We start from the raw sequence: 24,075 nt of genomic DNA, 5'->3' as shown, positions 1-24,075 counted from the left end.
AATATTAAGTCTTGGGGCTTCTCTGGTGGCGCAGTGGTTGAGAGTCCGCCTGCCGATGCAGGGGACACGGGTTCGTGCCCCGGTCCGGGAAGATCCCACATGCCGCCATGTGGCTGGGCCCGTGAGCCATGGCTGCTGAGCCTGCGCGTCCGGAGCCTGTGCTCCGCAACGGGAGAGGCCACAACAGTGAGAGGCCCGCATACCGCAAAAATAAAAAATAGTAAGTCTTCATAAGTCAAAATCAGACTAGGTTTTAAGACAGTAAGACTATTCACCAAACTTTATTTTTTAAATATAACTAACATTCATTTCACATATTCAAAAGAGAACTTATATCAAGAATGTTAAGTAAAATAAATTGTGAACATAATTTGGCCAGCTTGCCATATTTATAAAATTACCATACTATCATACAACAAGTTCTTCTTCGGATCAGTCAGCCCCAGCAAAAAGAAAAAAACTCTCTTGCACTATTGGTGGGAATGTAAATTGATACAGCCACTATGGAGAACATTATGGACGCTCCTTAAAAAACTAAAAATGGAATTACCATATGACCCAGCAATCCCACTACTGGGCATATACCCAGAGAAAACCATAATTCAAAAAGACACATGCACCCCAAAGTTCATTGCAGCACTATTTACAAGAGCCAGGTCATGGAAACAACCTAGATGCCCATCGACAGACGAATGAATAAAGAAGATGTGGTACACATATACAATGGAATATTACTCAGCCATAAAAAGGAACGAAATTGGGTCATTTGTAGAGACGTAGATGGATCTAGAGACTGTCATACAGAGTGAAGTAAGTCAGAAAGAGAAAAACAAATATATATTAACACATATATGTGGAACCTAGAAAAATGGTACAGATGAACCAGTTTGCAGGGCAGAAATAGAGACACAGATGTAGAGAACAAATGTATGGACACCAAAGGGGGGAAGTGGCGGGGCGGGGTGGGGGGGGGGTGTGATGAATTGGGAGATTGGGATTGACATATATACACCAATATGTATAAAATGGATACGTAATAAGAACCTGTAGAATTCAAAAAGAAAAACCTACTTGTGATTTATGTGATGGAAACATAAGCCAACACAAGGACAAATGATAAAAGCACACTGAGCCTATACTAACTAAATTACTCAGGCAATACAACAAATCTAGCTATATTATCAAGTGTAATATTAAGTACTGGAAATGTAAAACCAGGGTGTCATATGTACAGATTCAGTCTGATCACACCTTACAGCTTAAAATATGAGCAATAACTACTATTCACCAACTGCCCACTGCTGAGGGCCTACTGAGTGTCTGGCACTATATTAAACACATTCTTTAATTTAATTCTCTCAACCCTGTGGGGTAGAATTTTATACTAATGTAAATGTAACCAAATGAAAGCTGAAGTCTCCAAAGCTGAGGCTGTCATATATTGGACATTTACAGTATTGACCCCATGTTCCTCATGCCTGTCAGAGTTCTATTCTCAGGAAGGCTACCACTGTCACAGACAAGAAGGCAGATCTTCATTACTCTGAGTCAGATAGAGTTAACTGCTTTCCTCTTACCAATGATTAGTAAGGAATGGGTATGTTATACAATCCATATTTAGGGCGAATCTGTTAGAGGCTTCTAGATCATTTGCTTATAACGAGAGACATATGGAAGAAACAGTCTTTTTTTCTCACTGGACATATTGATGCGTGCAAATGTCATACCTAGAGCTTCTACAGCCATCCAGTGCCAGGCACACTGAAGATGGTAAATGCTGGAAAATGTCAAGAAACTGAATGCTTGATGATACTGCAAAGCCTTTAAATTTAACAACCCTGAAGTCACTTAACCTAACTTGGGGCTTCTAATTAGTGAGAATATAAACCCCTCAATGTTCAAGCAGTTTTGGAGCTGGGTTTTCTGTAAACTGCAGCATAAAATATTTTAACCAATACAGGTATTGGCTAACAATAATAAGAATTCGGGACTTCCCTGGTGGCGCAGTGGTTAAGAATCCGCCTGCCAATGCAGGGGACACGGGTTCGAGCCCTGGTCCAGGAAGATCCCACATGCCGCAGAGCAACTAAGCCCGTGAGCCACAACTACTGAGCCTGCGTGGCACAACTACTGAAGCCCATGCGCCTAGAGCCCGTGCTCCGCAACAAAAGAAGCCCGAGCACCACAACGAAGAGTAGCCCCTGCTCGCCGCAACTAGAGAAAGCCCGCACGCAGCAATGAAGACCCAACGCAGCCAAAAATTAATTAATTAATTAAAAAGAAAAAGAATTCATCTACTCAGCGCTCTTTAAAAATAAGAATAGCACAAGCTTGACCAGGACTATGGAAATTATAAGAGCTGGATGGTGACACATGCATCCCCCCTAAGGAACACACATCTAACACACAGCATCCAGGAAGGGCACAGGGAAGACTTCAAGCACCCCAACAGCAAAATGCCAAAGGGCTAGCAAAGGCTGGAAAAATAAGAACACTGATCCACATACCACACAACACAAATTCCTAACACTATGAAAACTACTTGAATGGTAAGAAACACTTTAAAAGTTATAAAATATGGAGGGGGAGGTACTTTCTGGTATAGAAGTAATTCCAATGTTTTGACTAGTTTAAGGTTTTTAAAAGTTTGAATTAAACTCCACCACCAACTCAAGTTCATCCTTGAACACAGAGAACAAAAGCCTATCATTTCTCCAGACACTATCACAAACTGCTAAGCTACCTAAAGTAAAATTTTCACAGGAATCAAAATAGGAGCAAAACATGAATACAACTCAATACTAACTTTATTAACAATACTGAAAGGACACATCATAAACTAAATATTTTAATGGAACTATATTAGCAGAGGGAGATATTGGTACCTTTTGAAAACTTCGGTAAAATCGATTTTTCCCACTAGGTAATAATATAAACAACTTAAATGTATCCCCAAATCATGGTTGTACCTGTTGTCTTTTGGCTGCCATAATGTTCAGCTTATCCACTTCAGGTTTCAGGGCCTTATATTGTATTCCCAAGTCCTGTTCATTGCCAGCATTCCTCAGTTTCAAGATACCATCTTCTACCTATAAAACACACACCCCCAAAAGAAAAATTCTCAACAATACAAGTCTGTACATAAAGAAGATCTAGAATTTTTTATTCCTTTCGACAGCTACTCACGTAGCAATCCAAACTTCCTCTTCAATTTACATGGCCCTCAAACATTTGAGCAGCTACTACATGGGAGTTTTATGGGAGGTGGGGAAGGACAGCATTATTGTGACTTCCATCTAAAAGGATACAATTTAACATATCTTGATTTCTCAACTCTGGAACTCTACTGGTACAAGGAAATGTTTAATCACTACCACAAAAAGGGAAGGAGTCGAAACAAAACCTTTTCTGCAAATTCTTTATTAGAACAAAGACAACACAGGTTCACAGCAGAGCCAGTATGATGTTCACTTGGAACAGAGGAGTGAGTGGAAATTAAAAACATTCCTGGTCCATTTAGGTAAACCAAGTTCAAAACCAAACCAGGGCTTCCCTGGTGGCGCAGTGGTTGAGAGTCTGCCTGCCGATGCAGGGGACACGGGTTCGTGCCCCGGTCCGGGAAGATCCCACATGCCGCGGAGCGGCTGGGCCCGTGAGCCATGGCCACTGAGCCTGCGCGTCCGGAGCCTGTGCTCCGCAACGGGAGAGGCCACAACAGTGAGAGGCCTGCGTACCGCAAAAAAAAAAAAAAAAAAACCAAACCAAACCCTAAGAAATGTTGAACTAAGTATGGCCAGCAGCAGCCTCGCTGTGATAGAACAAATTACAGACACAGGCCTATACTTACAACTTTCAGCTGAACAAGTAATTTGTAGACATCTGCCATGTCAGCCAAAATAAGCAGCCGGGTAACAGCAGAGAGCAAAGCTCGAGCTGCCCGAACCATGTTGCCACGCTTCACAGAAGAGCAGGGATCATCTGCAAACTCTCCGGCAGCACTCTTCATCAAATCACCTGTTTTACAGAATAGAAAAACAAACTCAGCAGAATGAACCAAATAACTGGTCTACATTTTAAAAAAATAAAAATAATTCAAACTTTGTATATTTCATGTGCAGAATTTAGTTTAAGGATTTTTATTTTTGTTGTTTTGTTTTCTAGCTGTCCCTAAGAAAAAGCACCTTCATACATCCCTGGTAAAAGCACAATATCTAGAAAGTGATTTAGCACTAATGTATCAAGAGCCTTAAAAATACTTCTTTCCATTGATCTAATAATACTCCTTTCCAAGAAGGACCATTATATGTATCCTAATGGAAAAAAAAAAAAATTCAAGATTTGAATGGGAGAAAAAAATGGATCTAATGCAATCTACCCTCACATCCACAAAATGATACAGAAACACAGCAACCATTATGTAGGACCATCATACTTCATTAACCATCACAACTACCTAATGCATACAGCTCAAACAGAAACTCACTGGTATGTTCAGTCACTGACTCATTCATTTTCCTCATAGCAAAACACTTTCAACAGCTCAAATGCTCAACCAAGCATCTAGTTAAGTAAATTATGGTAAAGCCTACAATTGACTATTATGCAAATATTAACACATATATGGGAAAAAATGTTAAAGCTTATGATGAAACCTTAAGCAGAAAAAATAAAAGATGAAATGATAAATGTATGTAATCTGTGTTTAAAAAATACAGAAAAGACTGGAGTCAAAAGACAAACTGGGGGCTTCCCTGGTGGCGCAGTGGTTGAGAGTCCGTCTGCCGATGCGGGGGACGCGGGGATGCGGGTTCGCGACCCGGTCCGGGAGGATCCCGTGTGCCGCGAAGCGGCTGGGCCCATGAGCCATGGCCGCTGGGCCTGCGCGTCCGGAACCTGTGCTCCGCACAGGGAGAGGCCGCGACAGCGGGAGGCCCGCGTACGGCCAAAAAAAAAAAAAAAAAAAAAAGACAAATAGGGACTTCCCTGTTGGTCCAGGGGTAAAGAATCCGCCTTCCAATGCAGGGGACGCAGGTTTGATCCCTGGTCGGGGAACTGAGATCCCACATGCCGTGGGGCAACTGAGCCCGTGTGCCACAACTATTGAACTCAAGCGCCTCAACAAGAGAGCCCAAGTGCCACAAACCACAGAGTCCAAGTGCCCTGGAGCCCGCATGCCACAACCAGAGAGAGAAAACCCACACACCACAACTTGAGAGAAGCCCATGGGCCGCAAAGAAAGATCCGCATGCCTCAACGAAGATCCCGCGTGCGGCAACTAAGACCCGATGCAGCCAAAAAAAATAAAATAATTTTTTTTAAAAAGACAAATAATAGTTATATTAGGTTACAATCTGACTCTTTACATTATTCTGTACTTGTGAAAACATTTTCTGTAACAGGTATTATATCCATAATTTTAAAAATTAGGCTAAAAACATACATTTTACTATAGTTATTAGGAATATCCAACTTATACAATCCCGGCTTCAACAATGCTAAGAAGTTACTTATAACATTTCCTAGAAACTTGTAAAATAACTTATACTTTTTTGTTATCTGTTTCTAATAACAATCATTTAAGGTGCCTATCGTTTCTCTTTTCTTATAGCTGAAAGCAACTGTAGGGCCAGGGTTGTGTCTGTTCCACAAGTTATACCGACAGTGCCTCTATGGTGACTATCTTTGGATTCCTGGAAAATTACTCCCTCCCTTGGCTGAACATGTCCACTTCAGATTAAAGCCTAAAGGCTATTCACTCTCTCATCTCTTCCACAATGTAAAAAAAGTGCACTATCAAGAAGCCTAGCTACTTCTTTTTTTTTTAATTTATTTATTTTGGGCTACATTGGATCTTCGTTGCTGTGTGCAGGCTTTCTTTAGTTGTGGCAAATGGGAGGCTACTCTTCGTTGCGGTGTGCGGGCTTCTCACTGCGCTGGCTTCTCTTGTTGTGGAGCACTGGCTCTAGGCACACAGGCTTCAGTAGTTGTGGCTCGCGGGCTCTAGAGTGCAGGCTCAGTAGTTGTGGTGCACAGGCTTAGCTGCTCCATGGCATGTGGGATCTTCCCGGATCAGGGATTGAACCTGTGTCCCCTGCATTGGCAGGCGGATTCTTAACCACTGTGCCACCAGGGAAGTCCTAGAAGCCTAGCTACTTCTGAAGAGACCTATCAAATTTCTCCTAGCTATCAAATTTAGTTGCAGAATGTGAGATTAGGGGGAAAAAGTTAAATTCACCCTCAGATTCATGTATTAATTAGGCTAAGAAGCACAATATAGTATTAAGAGCAAAGACAAGCTCTGCGTATTTGTCAGGTCAGAAATAACTCACAATGAAGAAGTTCATAGTTAAAAGTTTTCCTGGATCTAAGATACAGACATATGACAATTACGTGGATACTTAACAAAAATGTTATTTTATGGTACTTAAAAAGACAGAGCTCAGCCATTCATTTATCTATTCAACAAATATTTGAGCACCCACTATACATTAAAGGGCAGCGATATAGTGCTCAAGAAACAGTCCATGTCCTCATGGAGCTCTATGGAGGGGGTAAGACAGACAAGCAAACAATTAAAAGCTGATTAAGACAAGGCGCCTGTACTCAAAGGGCCTACAAATTAGGGAATATTACAATGCAGTCAAAAATTACAATAGCACTGTGGACAAGGTGCTATGGGAATATATCAGGAAAAGTTAGTTACTCATGTAAGAAGTTGTCCCTAAAGCCTTGCAGAAAAAGATATTTGCCTAATATTAATTTTAAGCAAGGGATATTAAATAAGAAATATTGGCCTTATACAATAAAAAGAATTCCACCTATTTATTGAGAGCATATTACACAAATAAATCCAGTGCCACTGATAAGAAGCTGAGCAAGACTTACCTCTGCTTTCAAATGGTTTATAAACCAGAGAAGAAGAAAGTGATCATACAGAAATTATGTGGCATTTTTAACATACGAGCTTTAAGAAAGGCACAGAGTAGCATAGGGTCAAAAAAGGAAGCACTAAACGACCAGTTTGGGGTATAAGTGAAATGCCAACAACAGTTTTATTGAAGACATGGTCCTCTGAAATGGACTCTACCCCCAAAGGATAGGAAGAACTTGGGACAGTAGAGTTAAGGGAGCTGGCACCTCAAGCAAAGGGAACAACAACATAGTAATATCTAACATTTATTGAATGCCCACTCCATGGCACTACACTTATTTTATTTAATCCTATGAACCACCTAGAAAGTAGGTGGTATTAGCCCTTCTTCACAAAAGAGATAACTAAAGCTTAGGCAAGTTAACTAACTTAACAGTAACTAACTTAACTTGATTAAGTTAGTTACTATTTCACCTAATAGTAAATGAGAGAGACAGGATTTGTAATGCTTAATGCCTATGTTCTTAGAACCACTTAACAAGCTGGGTATACAATAAAAAGGCATGTTTGAGTTCTCTAGTCTAACTTGGAAGTAAAGGATGTGTATAGAAGCATCAGATGATCGGGGGGTGGATATGATGATGGGTAGAAAGGCCATGGACAAACAGAGTACAAACAAGAATCCCTGAGCCAAAAAGGGAAGTCAAGGTCAACCTAACAAAAGCATATATAATAAACCTGGCCAGTAATATGGGTCAGAAAGCCACAGTAAGAGCCCAGGAAAGAACAGTAGTAAATTATAAATGCAGGGGTCAAATGATATGATAACCTTTGATTATTAAGAGGGAGGGAGGGAATTCCCTGGCAGTCCAGTGGTTAAGGACTCCACACTTTCACTGTCAAGGGCCCGGGTTCAATCCCTGGTTGGGGAACTAAGATCCCACAAGCTGGGTGGCACGGCTAAAAAAAAAAAAAAAAAAAAGTAAGGGAAAAGAAAGCATGGTGGAAGACTACTTAAAGGATTCAAGGTACAGCTGTTCTGAGACGGAGAGGAGAGCCAGGGCATACTACATGTATGCACATGAACTGGGGAAGATTTTTTAAAAAAAAGCTGCAGCCCTTGAGACTGTGGCTTTAGGAGTAAGGGAAAGAAGACTCTGTGACAAGAGAAACAAAGAGACCCAAGATAACAAACTGTCTAAAACAAGAAGATAAGCATTTGCAAAGGAAAGTGGTCAACAAAATCAAATATATACATATAAATCACTGGAATAGAATTGAGAATCCAGAAATACAGTAAATTAATTTTCAACAAGGCTGCCAAGACCATTCAATAGGGGGAAAACAGTGTTTTTAACAAATAGTACTGGGACAACTGAATATCCACACGAAAAACAATGAAGTTGGACCCCTACCTCATGCCATATACTTTCAAAATAGATCAAAACCAAATGTAAGAGCTACAATTATAAAACAGAAGAAAACATTGATAAAGTTTTCAAGAACTCTGATTAGGCAATGGTTTCTTAGCTAAGACAACTAAAGTGTCATATATAAAGAAAAAAGATAAAAACTGGACATCATCAAAATTTTAAATTTTTGTGCTTCTAAGGACACTATCAAGAAAATGAAAAGACCCACAGAATGGGAGAAAATTTTTGAAAACCATATATCTGATAAGGATCCACTATCCACATTATATAAAGAAGTCTTAAAATCAACAATAAAAAGACAAATAATCCAATTTAAAATAGGCAAAGGAATTATACCACACCTCTCCAAAGAAGATACATAAATGGCTAATAAGCACATGAAAAGATGCCCAACCTCATTTGCTGTAAGGACAATGCATATCAAAATCACTAAATATAATCATTCAAGAATGAAGGCAAGGAGATTGGTTCAAGATGGAGGAACAGAAGAACGTGCTCTCACTCCCTCTTGTGAGAACACCAGAATCACAACTAACTGAACAATCATTGAAAGGAAGACACTGGAACTCACCAAACAAGATACCCCACATTCAAAGACAAAGGAGAAGCCACAATGAGTCGGTAGGAGGGGCGCAATCACAATGAAATCAAATCCCATAACTGCTGGGTGGGTGACTCACACACTGGAGAACACTTATACCACAGAAGTCCACCCACTGGAGTGAAGGTTCTGAGCCCCATGTCAGGCTTCCAAACCAGGGGGTCCAGCCACGGGAGGAGAAATTCCTAGAGAATCAGACTTTGAAGGCTAGCAGGATTTGACTGCAGGACTTCGACAGGACTGCGGAAAACAGAGGCTCCACTCTTGGAGGGCACACACAAAGTAGTGTGCATATAAGGACCCAGGGGAAGGAGCAGTGACCCCAGGGGAGTCTGAACCAGACCTACGTGCTAGTGTGGGACGGTCTCCTGCAGAGGTGGGGGCGGTGACTCCATCTCACCGTGAGGACAAGGACACTGGCAGCAGAAGTTCTGGGGAGTACTCCTTGGTGTGAGCCCTCCCAGAGTCTGCCATTAGCCACACCAAAGAGCCCAGGTAGGCTCCAGTGTTGGGTTGCCTCCGGCCAAACAACCAACAGGGAGGGAACCCAGGCCCACCCATCAGCAGTCAAGTGGATTAAAGTTTTACTGAGTTCTGCCCACCAGAGCAACAGCCAGCTCTACCCACCACCAGTCCCTCCCATCAGGAAACTTGCACGCCTCTTAGATAGCCTCATCCACCAGAAGGCAGAAAGCAGAAGCAGGAACTACAATCCTGCAGCCTGTGGAACAAAAACCACATTCACAGAAAGACAGACAAGATGAAAAGGAAGAGGGCTACATACCAGATGAAGGAACAAGATAAAACCCCAAAAAAACAACTAAATGAAGTGGAGATAGGCAACCTTCCAGAAAAAGAATTCAGAATAATGACAGTGATGATGATCCAGGACCCTGGAAAAAGAATGGAGGCAAAGATCAAGAAGATGCAAGAAATGTTTAACAAAGACCTAGAAGAATTAAAGAACAAACAAACAGAGATGAACAATACAATAATTGAAATGAAAACTACACTAGAAGGAATCAATAGCAGAACAACTGAGGCAGAAGTACGGATAAGTGACCTGGAAGACAGAATGGTGGAATTCACTGCTGCGGAACAGAAGAAAGAAGAAATAATGAAAAGAAATGAAGACAGACTAAGAAACCTCTGGGACAACATTAAACACAACAACATTCGCATTATAGGGGTCCCAGGAGGAGAAGAGAGAGAAAAAGGACCTGAGAAAATATTTGAAGAGATTATAGTCGAAAACTTTCCTAACACGGGAAAGGAAATAGCCACCCAAGTCCAGGAACCGCAGGGAGTCCCATACAGGATAAACCCAAGGAGAAACACACAGAGACACATAGTAATCAAATGGACAAAAATTAAAGACAAAGAAAGATTATTGAAAGCAGCAAGGGAAATATAACATACAAGGAAACTCCCATAAGGTTAACAGCTGATTTCTCAGCAGAAACTCTCCAAGCCAGAGGGAGTGGCATGATATACTTAAAGTGATGAAAGGGAAGAACCTACAACCAAGATTATTCTACCCGGCAATGATCTCATTCACATTCCATGGAGAAATCAAAAGCTTTTACAGACAAGCAAAAGTTAAGAGAATTCAGCACCACCAAACCAGCTCTACAACAAATGCTAAAGGAACTTCTCTAAGTGGGAAACACAAGAGAAGAAAAGGACCTACAAAAACAAACCCAAAACAATTAAGAAAATGGTCATAGGAACATACATATCAATAATTACCTTAAACGTGAATGGATTCAATGCTCCACCAAAAGACAAAGGCTTGCTGAATAGATACAAAAACAAGACCTATATATATGCTGTCTACAAAAGACCCACTTCAGACCTAGGGACACATACAGACTGAAAGTGAGGGGATGGAAAAAGATATTCCATGCAAATGGAAATCAAAAGAAAGCTGGAGTAGCAATACTCATATCAGATAAAATAGACTTTAAAATAAAGAATGGTACAAGAGACAAGGAAGGACACTACATAATGATCAAGGGATCAATCCAAGAAGAACATATAACAATTATAAACATATATGCACCCAACACAGGTGCACCTCAATACATAAGGCAACTGCTAAAAGCTATAAAAGAGGAAATTGACAATAACACAATAATAGTGGGGGACCTTAACACCTCACTTACACCAATGGACAGATCAAACAGAAAATTAATAAGGAAACACAAGCTTTAAATGACACAATAGACCAGACAAATTTAATTGATATTTATAGGACATTCCATCCAAAAACAGCAGATTACACTTTCTTCTCAAGTGCACACAGAACATTCTCCAGGATAGATCACATCTTGGGTCACAAATCAAGCCTCGGTAAATTTAAGAAAACTGAAATCACATGAAGCATCTTTTCTGACCACAACGCTATCATATTAGAAATCAATTACAGCGAAAAAAACGTAAAAAACACAAACACATGGAGGCTAAACAATATGTTACTAAACAGCCAAGAGATCACTGAAGAAATCAAAGAGGAAATCAAGAAATACTGACAGACAAATGATAATGAAAACACAATGATCCAAAACCTATGGGATGCAGCAAAAGCAGTTCTAAGAGGGAAGTTTATAACTATACAAGCCTACCTCAACAAACAAGAAATATCTCAAATAAACAATCTAACCTTACACCTAAAGGAACTAGAAAAAGAACAAACAAAACCCAAAGTTAGCAGAAGGAAAGAAATCATAAAGATCAGAGCAGAAATAAATGAAATAGAAGCAAAGAAAACAACAGCAAAGATCAATAAAACCAAAAGCTGGTTCTTTGAGAAGATAAACAAAATTGATAAACCATTAGCCAGACTCATCAAGAAAAATAGGGAGAGGACTCAAATCACGAAAATAAGAAATGAAAAAGGAGAAGTTACAACAGACACCGCAGAAATACAAAGTATCCTAAGAGACTACCACAAGCAACTCTATGCCAATAAAATGGACAACCTGGAAGAAATGGACAAATTCTTAGAAAGGTATAACCTTCCAAGACTGAACCAGGAAGAAATAGAAAATATGAACAGACCAATCACAAGCACTGAAATTGAAACTGTGATTAAAAATCTTCCAACAAACAAAAGTCCAGGACCAGATGGCTTCACAGGTAAATGCTATCAAACATTTAGAGAAGAGCTAACACCCATCCTTCTCAAACTCCTCAGAAAAAATTGTAGAGGAAGGAACACTTCCAAACTCATTCTATGAGGCCACCATCACCCTGATACCAAAACCAGACAAAGATACTACAAAAAAAGATAATTACAGACCAATATCACTGATGAATATAGATGCAAAAATCCTCAACAAATACTAGCAAACAGAATCCAACAATATATTAAAAGGATCATACACCATGATCAAGTGGGATTTATCCCAGAGATGCAAGGATTCTTCAATATATGCAAATCAATTAATGTGATACACCATATTAACAAACTGAAGAATAAAAACCATATGATCGGGCTTCCCTGGTGGCGCAGTGGTTGAGAGTCCGCCTGCCGATGCAGGGGACATGGGTTCGTGCCCAGGTCCGGGAAGATCCCACATGCCACGGAGCGGCTGGGCCCGTGAGCCATGGCCGCTGAGCCTGCGCTCCGCAATGGGAGAGGCCACAACAGTGAGAGGCCCGCGTACTGCAAAAAAAAAAAAAAAAAAAAAAAAACCATATGGTCTTCTCAAGAGCTGCAGAAAACACTTCTGAGAAAATTCAACACCCATTTATGATAAAAACTCTCCACAAAGTGGGCATAAGAGGGAACGTACTTCAACATAATAAAGGCCATATACGACAAACCCAGAGCAAACATTCTCAATGGTGAAAAACTGAAAGCATTTCCTCTAAGATCAGGAACAAGACAAGGATGTCCACTCTCACCTCTATTATTCAACATAGTTTTGGAAGTCCTAGCCATGGCAATCAGAGAAGAAAAACAAATAAAAAGAATACAAATTGGAAAAGAAGAAGTAAAACTGTCACTGTTTGCAGATGACATGATACTATACATAGAGAATCCTAAAGATGCCATCAGAAAACTACTAGAGCTAATCAATGAATTTGATAAAGCTGCAGGGTACAAAATTAATGCACAGAAATCTCTTGCATTCCTATATACTAATGATGAAAAATCTGAAAGAGAAATTAAGGAAACACTTCCATCTACCACTGCAACAGAAAGAATACCTAGGAATAAACCTACCTAGGGAAACAAAAGACCTGTATGCAGAAAACTATAAGACACTGACGAAAGAAATTAAAGATGATACCAACAGATGGAGAGATATACCATGTTCTTGGATTGGAAGAATCAATATTGTGAAAATGACTATACTACCCAAAGCAATCTACAGATTCAGTGCAATCCTTATCAAATTACCAATGGCATTTTTTACGGGAACTAGAACAAAAAATCTTAAAATTTGTATGGAGACACAAAAGACCCCGAACACCCAAAGCAGTCTTGAGGGAAAAAAGCGGAGCTGGAGGAATCAGACTCCCTGACTTCAGATTATACTACAAAACTACAGTAATCAAGACAATGTGGTACTGGCACAAAAACAGAAATATAGATCAATGGAACAAGATAGAAAGCCCAGAGATAAACCCACACACCTATGGCCAACTAATCCATGACAAAGGAGACAAGGATATACAATGGAGAAAAGACAGGCTCTTCAATAAGTGGTGCTGGGAAAACTGGACAGCTACATTTAAAATTATGAAATTAGAACACTCCCTAACACCATACACAAAAATAAACTCAAAATGAATTCAAGACCTAAAGTAAGACCGGACACTATAAAACTCTCAGAGGAAACATAGGAAGAACACTCTTTGACATAAATCACAGCAAGATCTTTTTTGATCCACCTCCTAGAGTAATGGAAATCAAAATAAACAAATGGGACCTAATGAAACTTAAAAGCTTCTGCACAGCAAAGGAAACCATAAACTAGACGAAAAGACACCCCTCAGAACTGGAGAAAATATTTGCAAACGAATCGACAAAGGATTAATCTCCAAAATATATAAACAGCTCATGCAGCTCAATATTAAAAAAACAACCCAATCCAAAAATGGGCAGAAGACCTTAAATAGACATTTCTCTAAAGAAGACATACAGATGGCCAAGAAGCACATGAAAAGCTGCTCAACATCACTAATTATTAGAGAATGAAAATCAAAACTACAATGAGGTATCACCTCACACCTGTTAGAATGGGCATTATCAGAAAATCTACAAACAACAAATGCTGGAGAGGGTGCGGAGAAAAGGGAACCCTCTTGCACTGTTGGTGGGAATGTAAATTGATACAGCCACTATGGAGAACAGTATGGAGGTTCCTTTAAAAAGTAAAAATAGAATTACCATATGACCCAGCAATCCCACTACTGGGCATATACCCAGAGAAAACCATAATTCAAAAAGACACATCCACCCCAATGTTCACTGCAGCACTACTTACAATAGCCAGGTCATGGGAGCACCCTAAATGCCCATCGACAGATGAATGGATAAAGAAGATGTGGTACATATACAATGGAATATTACTCAGCCATAAAAAGGAACGAAATTGGGTCATTTGTAGAGACATGGATGGATCTAGAGACTGTCATACAGAGTGAAGTAAGTCAGAAAGAGAAAAACAAAAATCATATATTAACGCATGTATGTGGAACCTAGAAAAATGGTACAGATGAACCAGTTTGCAGGGCAGAAATTGAGACACAGATGTAGAGAACAAATGTATGGACACCAGGAGGGGAAAGTGGCAGGGGGTGTGGGTGGTGGTGTGATGATTTGGGAGATTGGGATTGACATGTATACACTGATGTGTATAAAATGGATGACTAATAAGAATAAAAAAGAATGAAGGCAATAAAAAGAAAATCACTAAATATTTCTTGAGACCTAAGATATGTTAAAATAAAACTATCCTTATACTAGGATAGTTATAATAAAAAAGACAAATAACAACAAATGTTGGTGAGGATATGGGGAATCTGGAACTCTCATAGCCAATTGGTGGGAATATAAAATGGTACAGCCACTTTGGAAAACAGTCTAGCAGTTCCTCAAAAGATTAAATGTAGAGTTACCATATGACCCATCAATTCTACTCCTAGGTATATACCCAAGAGAACTGAAAACAAGTGTCTACACAAAAACATATACATGAAGCTCTATTCATAATAGTTGAAATATGGAAACAATCCAAACATCAATTAATGAATGGATAAATAAAATGTGGTATATCCATATAATGAAATATTTAGCCATAAAAAGGAATAAAGTACATGCTACAACATGGATGAACCCTCAAAGCATTATGCTAAGTGAAAGCAGCCAGCCACAAAAAGCCATATATTGTATTACTCCACTTATATGAAATGTTCACAACAGGTAAATCCAAAGATAGAAACTAGATAAACAGTTGCTAGGGGCTGGGGCAGAAGGGAAGAGTGAGGACTACTAACTGCTAATAGGTATGAGGATTCTTTCTAGGGTAATGAAAATGTTCTGGAATTACATAGCGGTGATGGCTGTACAACCTTGTAAATATACTAGAAACCACTGAATTGTATGCCTTAAAATGGTAAATATTACGGTATGTGAATTATTATGACTCAGAAAATAAAAAGATAAATAAGAGTATCAAATGCAGTGACCTGAAAATGCACACACCTTGGAGTTGGGGGTAAGCTTGAGTTTTGACTTTTCCACTTACTATGTGACTGGACTCCATAGCCTGTTTCCTCTTCTGTAATGCTTAGAGAATACCTTGCTGTGAGGGTCAACTAATAAGAGGCCTACTTTATTACCTTGCATTAGGAGACAATATAGGGTTGGTAGAAATTATTGCTATTAGGTAAAACAAGATGAGAAGACAGAGAAAAGATCTTCATTGCGTTTCCTGAGTATTCAAATCTGTTCACCAATGACCCTCAAGGGCATCCATACCTTCTTTCAGCAAGTGTTACTGAGTGCCTGCAATGAGCCAGGTGCTATTCTAAACACTTGGGATAGAAATTAACCAGACAAAAATTCCTGGCTCCAGGGAGCTTATATTTTAATGAGAGGAAAAGATAATAAACGTAATAAATAAATCAATTATGGAGGGAGAGTGACAGAAAGAAGGACAGGGAGAGTGGGGATATAAGATACAATTTAAAATATGGGGATCAAGGCAGGCCTCACTGAAAAGGTACCACTTGAGGAAAGTCTTGAAAAAGGCAGCACAGGAGCAATGTGGCTAACTCAAGGCAACATTCCAAGCAGAGGGAACACCAAGTCAAAGACCCTAGGGCAGATGCACACTAAAATGATCTTGGAAGACCAAGAGAGCCAGTGTGGCTGGCATGGAGGTAATGAAGAATGATTCTGTGGTAGGTGCAAAAGCCAGATTTCAAGGATAACAGAACAAGTTAGAAATAAAACTGCTCTTTCAAGAATTTGGTCTGCTACTAAGAAGAAAAGCCAAGGGCCTACTAAAGAAAATTCTTTTGTTTTTTGTTTTTATTTTTTGTAGGATTAGCAGTATAATGGAAGAGAGTATGATCATGAACTTAAAATCAGACAGAAACTGTAGCTTCACCACTACACAGGTCAGTTTCCACAGCTGTACAACAAATAATACAGGTAATCCTTACTTTGCACAGTAGTGCTGGTCTGTAAAAATGATCACACAAACTGAAACAATGCAATGTGATCTTAATCATCAATGGGAAAAATTACAATTGTCTTGTGACCTTTAAAATTTTTTGTCAACAAGTTAAAAGCTCCTTACTATTGATTATAAATATACAGGGAAATTAAACAAAAATAGTACAACTAATATTTATTTAATACGTAACTTAAAACATTATGATAATAACACTGAGAATGAAAATGTTTTATTTCCTTGTAAGAAAACTACTCAAAAGTAGTTTCTGAACAATGCTTACCTTTTTCAACATGATACAGAGTACCTTTTTTATCCCTTCACAATTATCCTATTTTTTTCTAAGTCTGGATCAGTTTCCAACATTTCCTTTGCACTTTCAATGTTATGAACTATCTCCAAGAGTTCCTTTAATGTGAAGGTTTTGATGACATCACTTTCTCTTGGACATCATTATTCTTTCCATCACAACTACTTTTCTCATTCATGTCAGTAAGTTTGCCTTCACTAAGTTCCTCTGACTGCATATCTAAAGTCTCTTAAACAGCAGCAGTGTCAACATTTCCAGTCAGCTATTTCTTCCGTAACTTGGATTTATCACTTTTTCTTTCTTTGCTGTACTTTCATCTTTGTTAGCAAATTCCCTCTTTCAATGATCTCTTCTTATAAAATGGCTCACGTGGGTTTATCACTGAGAGACAAGGAGGCAACACAACTACACACTTTGCATGAACTGAATAGTTGCAGTGACCAATCAATCACTAACAGACCTTGAAAGAAGAGACATGATTGGTCAGTGATCGTGATGCAGACCTGTTATTTATGTAGTGATTTGTACACTTCAGAGCTAGCAGTAAAGTCTGTACTGTATACAATCACTAAGTTAATATACTAAAATTTGAACCATGTTATTGGGGAACTGGTATTATGAAACTGTAGTAACAAATTTGTGCATACTGGAACAGTGCAAAGTAAGGACTGCCTCTATGTACCTCCCAGGTTTACTGTGGATATGAAACCCAATGTTCAGGAGAGAGGTTAGAATAGTGCCTACATTCCCATACTATCTTTTATCACTATGGGAATTAGTTACAGACAGATTGAGGGGGTAAAGGAGGCAAAAAGACACCAAAGACACATAACTAAAGAATGAAAATTCTAGATCACAGACAGGAACACACATAATCAGGACCACAGGAGGAAGTGAGAGCCATGGAGTTCTTGTACCCTCAGATGAGAAGTGAAAGCAGAGGTAGCAAGATGCTTCCAGGCAGTATGAAGTTTAGCATAGCTAGAGAATCTATGTTCTCAGAGGCAGTAAATGAAGCTCTCCTAAAAACTGAACAGGATGGTAATGGAAATGAAGGTTTGAGGAGGGTGGAAGAAACTCCGAAGCAGCTGCTACAGGAAATGGAAAAGTGAATTAACCTGAGGTGAACGAAAGAACTGTGGGAAGAACTAAAGGCCCAGAGTAAGCCAAACAGGATGAACTTACCGTACATTCTTAAAGCTATAACCCATCTAAATGAATCAAACCTCTTCGATAATTAGCTTACATTCAAATGCACAAGCATAAAGTCTTACAAGTTTAAATTTAATTACTTAACCTCACTGTAATAATCCCCCAATTTATCCCCAACTCTAATCTCTCTTTATACCATAACCCCCTCCTACCAAATTCTCACTCCCTCCCAAGTTCCTCTTAAACAGTTTCATGCCTCTACAGCTAGCATGGTATCATTCTAAATTAGTATCAGGTCAAACGATAAGTGGAACTGAAAGGAAGAAGCACAGTAAATTACATATATTTACATCCACCCTCATCTCTTCTAGCTCACAACCATAATGGCAAACCCTTAACTTCATGGCTAACATATGGTATTAGTAATGAAAAATACATCAGAAAACATACTGTGTGATGGAGTAAAACATACAATTTTAACATACAATTTTTTCCACTCAACTATGAATAGTAAATAAGCCATTAGCTTTTTTAAAAATAAATTTATTTATTTTAGTTTATTTATTTTATTTTTGGCTGCATTGGGTCTTCGTTGCTGCACACGGGCTTTTCTCCGGCTGCAGCGAGCAGGGGCTACTCTTCGTTGTGGTGTGCAGGCTTCTCATTGTGGTGGCTTCTCTTGTTGGGAGCACAGGCTCTAGGCGTGCGGGCTTCAGTAGTTGTGGCACACGGGCTCAGCAGTTGTGGCTTGCGGGCTCTAGAGTGCAGGCTCAGTAGTTGTGGCGCATGTGCTTAGCTGCTCCGCGGCATGTGGGATCTTTCCGGACCAGGGCTCAAACCCGTGTCTCCTGCACTGGCAGTCGGATTCTTAACCACTGCACCACCAGGGAAGCCCCAATCCATTAACTTTTAAAAAAAAGGGGGGTGAACCTCAAATTTCTGCTAAATGGTCATCTCTATAAAAGGAACATGATATTTTAAGACTGACTTGAGATGTTTAATAAGGTAATCAATCAACCTTTAAAAATGATAAATGTAACTATCAGTTAGTTTACAGTGCATACTTGTAAGAGTTATCAAAAGTACTCTTTCTGTACACAAAAAAAGGCAAACTAGGAAAACTGAGGCAGACAGGCAGTCTGTCCAAGGTCACATGATCAGCAGTAAAGGCTGAGAATATAACTGTGTCTTCTGGAACCCACTACTACTGTTCCATCAGCCATGAAATCAGATCTGTCAACATGTCCATCCCCTGGCATTTTCCCCTAACTAAGCTGGGGATAAAAGTTAAGCTCTTCTGGAGTTCAAAACAAGGACAAATCGCAACTGTAAGTAAAATAAACCAAAAAACACCGTTCTACATTAGAAGAGGACAAGATAAAGGCCCTTCTGAAGCATCAAATACCTTGAGTAAATTCCCTTCAAAGCAATCCAACTTTTTATAAAGTTACGGGTAAAGGACAGGTTTGAAAAGTGTGTGTGGGTGTGTGTGTATGAGAGACACACATACACACACAAAGTAAAAAAAGAGAGAGGATTGTTTTTTCTTTTTTAACTTGAGCCTAGGAAACATGAGATATATTCTATTATGCCACTCCTTTAAAACAAAGGATGTTGCTAGGTAATATTAATGAATATATACTCTTCTCCCAGAACAATGTCTGGAGTAGATCAAACAAGGTATTGGAACTGGTCTGAATCCCAGCTTTGCTATTTGATGGCTGTGTGACTTCGGGTTGCTTCAGCTCTAAGTCTGTTTTCTCTTCTGTAAAATGAGAATACCATCCCCCACCCCACTGGGCTGTTTTGAAAATTAAATGAGGTAATAAATACGAAGCTCACAAATACTTCTGTGCCCCTTCCACTTTCTCATCTACTTTCTCCAATTCTTAAACCTATTCAGAACATTGCCATTGCTCACACACCAATCATTTCTTATATTTTCAGAAATAAGGTCATACTAGCAAGTTTCTCAAAGGATGAAGGAAAAATTGGCTTTTAATTTGTAGTGATGAAGTAGTAAAGGAGGCACCTCCTTCACTCCCATCTCCATAGTGCAGAAAGTGGTAAAAACCGGTCCTTTTGTGATAATAGCTACAAACAAAGCTTGACTTAGTTCCCCCCTTGCTGGGCTTTAGTTTTTCCAGCTGGTTTTTAAAATTAAAAGAGAGAAAAAGAGAGAGAGAAATTATGCCAATCTGAGGTTCCTTCAAGTTTTTAAAAACTGGTCATCTCCCTCATATATCCTATATACAACTTCCCATCCCCAAAAGCCCATGCCATACTCTAAAAATGGCTCCTAATCACAATGCCATAGCAGAGGGCACCAAGTCCTCAGAAATTCAGCTATGGAAACATCTCTATAAGCCTTCAAAAGTTCTCCAAGGAGACTCAAAATATAGAGCAAAGTTATATTTTCCCTAAAAACAATACTAAGGATATTTCTAATATGCTCCTTGGCCAGAACTTTTTCTATCTTTAGGTCCAGAAAAAGACAAGAACTCGGCCAGCCCAGCAGAGGAACATGGTTTATCTTCTGTAACTTATATAATCTACCAGCTCCAGGTGTCTTTATTAATGAGAAAAAAAACCTTTTTTTTAAATTTCCACCTTAAATAGCAGATATACAATAATCTGTACTGCACAATGAGAATGGAAATCACAAAGTATTTATGTCATGGGGGAGACTACACCAACATACACGAAAATATTAACAGAGGTGGTATAGCATAAGGTTGTATAGCCCGATGGGTGATTATTTTCTGCTCTTTGTGTGGGTTTTCTTTTTTAACTTTCTATAATGAATATCTTTTTAAAGAAAAAAGTCTTCAAATAATTTTAAAATGTAAAATATCCTTAATCCATGTCTGTGATACATAAAACTGAGGTTTTCCTAGAAACGAGTAACTTAAAGCACTCCAAGAAAGTATATATGCAAATTTTCTTTTTTCAAAGGTATAAAAAAATCCCATGGCTACTAGTGTCACTGCAAAAAGGAAAAAGGAAAATTAGCATACATTATGAAATAAAAGCTTTGTAAAATCAGCTATCTTGAGAAGCTTATCCAAAATATGGGAAAGCCAACTGGTAAAATAAGGGGCCCATCTGCACACCCAATCTTATTGTCATTATTTTTTTGTTTAGTTGCTGCAGGAGAAGCTCAACTATTATACAGACCCTAACTAGACACTTCTTAAATAGAACATTTTATAAGACCATATTGTTTGTTATCAACTGCCAGATCCAAAAGAAAAGATATTTTAAGACATCCACCTGAATATGCTTTTGAGGACCAGCAAACACAGCCCTGTGTTAAAATGACAGAAGCTTCCAGGAGAAGAGTTAAAAGATTCATCATCTTAAACATGTTCCAATTATTTATTCATTTCATGATCAATTTCATGTCCATATGTGTAATTCTGATTCCCCCTCTCCCACTAATTTCCTGGATAACCTTGGTCAAGTCACTTTGATCTCTTTATCTCAAAATGATTTTAACTGTCTAAAATTTTTCATTCTCTCAGATATCTCATACTATCCTTGTTAACAATGGCAGGCTTCAGTCTTTAAAATAAAAACTGTCCTATTTACCACACTCCTTTTAAGTTTTTGAAAAGTGAATAAAACTCTGGTCATAAATATATTAAAGAGAGGTCTTTAGTATTCTGGTTCAAAATAACCTTCTTAAATCATATTACTCTATAGAGGATATTATTCAGCCATTAAAAATTATGTTGTAGGAAAGTACTTAATGATAGTGAAAGATGTTCAGGACCCATTAAGTGAAAAAAATAAATGAGCAAAACATAGTGCTACCCATGTGAGTATATTCATAAAAAACAAACTGGAAGGGTCAAGACCAAAATGTTAACCATTGATTTCATCTCTGGGTAACAAATTTATAGCTGATTTTTACTTCTCTTTTGCTCTTACTATCAAAAACATGTTCACTGCAGAAAATTAACTTTTGTTAAAGGAATGTTTTCAGTTCTACCCAGAGTAGCCAGACGAAGAAGAAGGAAAAAAAAAAAAAAAAAGAGCAAGCAACCAACATCACAGGTAAGTCTTTTATAAACCACCCTGTACTTAACAGCTGGGCATCTTTTTACACAGTAGAAAGCCAAAAAGAAATCCTGCCCTGAATTTGAATACAGGATTCCTAATTCTTGAAAGTTACCTTTTTATTGCTTTAGCTCCACTGATAAACCTACTTTATATCAATTTCTCTTAAACATATCTGATTAAAAGATCTCACCAAAAAGTGATATACCTGTTCTTACTTCTTTGTTATCATTCCACCAACTTTCTTTTTACAAAATAATAAATTGACAGGACCAAGTCTTCATAAAGTTATTTGCCAACTTCAAGATAATCAAGGATTAACATGCATTTCCCAACCTGTCCCAATCCCTTCCCTCCAACACCTCAAATTTTTTAATTCATTTTCCATGATCTAGTAACAAAATAAGACATCTTCCACACTTGTCGATGAAGACAAACTGGCAATATAGTTGCAAAGAATAACAGATTTTATAACATAGTCCTTATGGGAAGGAACCAAATGGTGGAATATATCTGGTGTAACTCACTCACCCTGTGACATACAGATGAATATGAACAAAACACTTCATGCTCTCTACCTTCACCTTTCCATTCATCAATGGGTGATATTTCGCAAAAACCACAGACCCCTAGATGACACCTCCATAACTATAGAAAAACTGACAATGATTCAAAGAATTCCTGACAGATGCTTTAAGAGAACTTCCCTGGGGTGCCATTTTTAATCCACAAAACTGTTTAGTTTTTGAAAATCAACCCAGAAAAAAAAACATTTAATATGTTATTTAAGTACTGTCGGCCCATCTGAATCAGTTCAGGGAGCACCCAGAAAAACTCTCAATCTACACCCTCCCCCACCCACTCTGGGTAAGAAAAGGAGTTTTGAAATTTCTACTTTTTCTAGTAGATAGAATGGATCTTTTTAAAAAATTAAAAGAGTACCACACATATTCATGTTCTCATCTTCCTTACTAATTCAAGTGTGCCCTGCTGCTATTCAAAAACACTCCAAAGAGAGGCACTTACTTCCTGATTACACATTCAAATAAATGCATAACATGCATTTCAACTTGGAGTCACTTTCTTAAAAAATTAACTAGTAGCAACCACGTTTCTACATCATGGTTGAAGTCATGCCAAAGTCAAAAATTCAATACCCAAGATAACTTCCTTAGCTACACTGTACAAATATATTAAGGCAGAAATATTACCCACTGTATCTTAAAAGTATTATTATCCTGGTCAGTGTCATTATTTTTGTGAGTTTAACAAGATAGACTTTTTAAAAAAAAAAAAAAAGCAATTTCAAAATGACAGGAAACATTAGAATTTAATAACTTCATTCTCCTTTCCTCACTTCCAAGCTGGCTACACCAGAACCCAAGTATTTGCAAAGCATATGCTCACACAAGGGTAGTGATCCAGAAGCAGACAGCATCCCTGACACATCCCAAGTCAAAGAAAGTGTAGCCTCCAGCCTACAGACTTACAGTTTAAGTCAGACAGACAACTTTAAGACATAAAACACCCAGATGCCAAGCAGTTAATGACTTTCTGGAATTTATATTTTGCTTTTCCTGCTCAAGTTAAATGAAGAACAACAGAAAACAGATTAAATAGTGAGAGCGGAGGAAGAGGGGTCAATAATGAACAAGTTTTAAATTAATCACAGTCCTCAGGAACACACGAAGGGTAGGAATTGGAGTGGGAGCACTTCTAACAACAGATACAGCCATCACGGGATCACACGAAAAGAGATATCCACAAAAATAAGCAGCGAAAACAGGACGAAAAATCTACCAAAATAGCAAGGGGAAAAGGCAGGATAACAAATGACAAGCCAGAACTTAAAGCAAGAGTATGAGAAAAATCAGCTGATTTCTTGTTAGATTTAATGAAGAAAGTGATTACACTAATCTGAAAACCTAATTAACTTAAATTTAATCGTTTTC

At 38.5% G+C, this 24,075-nt stretch overlaps 1 protein-coding gene across 1 annotated transcript in view; it reads right to left on the bottom strand.

Annotated features, from left to right (window-relative positions):
- Positions 1 to 24,075, bottom strand: part of CTNNA1 (catenin alpha 1) — a 177,072-nt gene that overhangs the window by 112,717 nt on the left and 40,280 nt on the right. Inside the window, exons 4-5 of the mRNA XM_079917702.1 lie at positions 3,848 to 4,014; positions 2,970 to 3,089 (exon numbers count right to left, since the gene is read on the bottom strand). Coding sequence (XP_079773828.1) covers positions 2,970 to 3,089; positions 3,848 to 4,014 — 287 coding nt within the window. The remainder of the gene's footprint in view (positions 1 to 2,969; positions 3,090 to 3,847; positions 4,015 to 24,075) is intronic.

The sequence above is a fragment of the Stenella coeruleoalba genome (assembly GCF_951394435.1).
Source record: "Stenella coeruleoalba genome assembly, chromosome: 3".
In the NCBI taxonomy this organism is placed as follows: Eukaryota; Metazoa; Chordata; class Mammalia; order Artiodactyla; family Delphinidae; genus Stenella; species Stenella coeruleoalba.
This window is presented reverse-complemented; position numbering and strand designations above follow the sequence as displayed.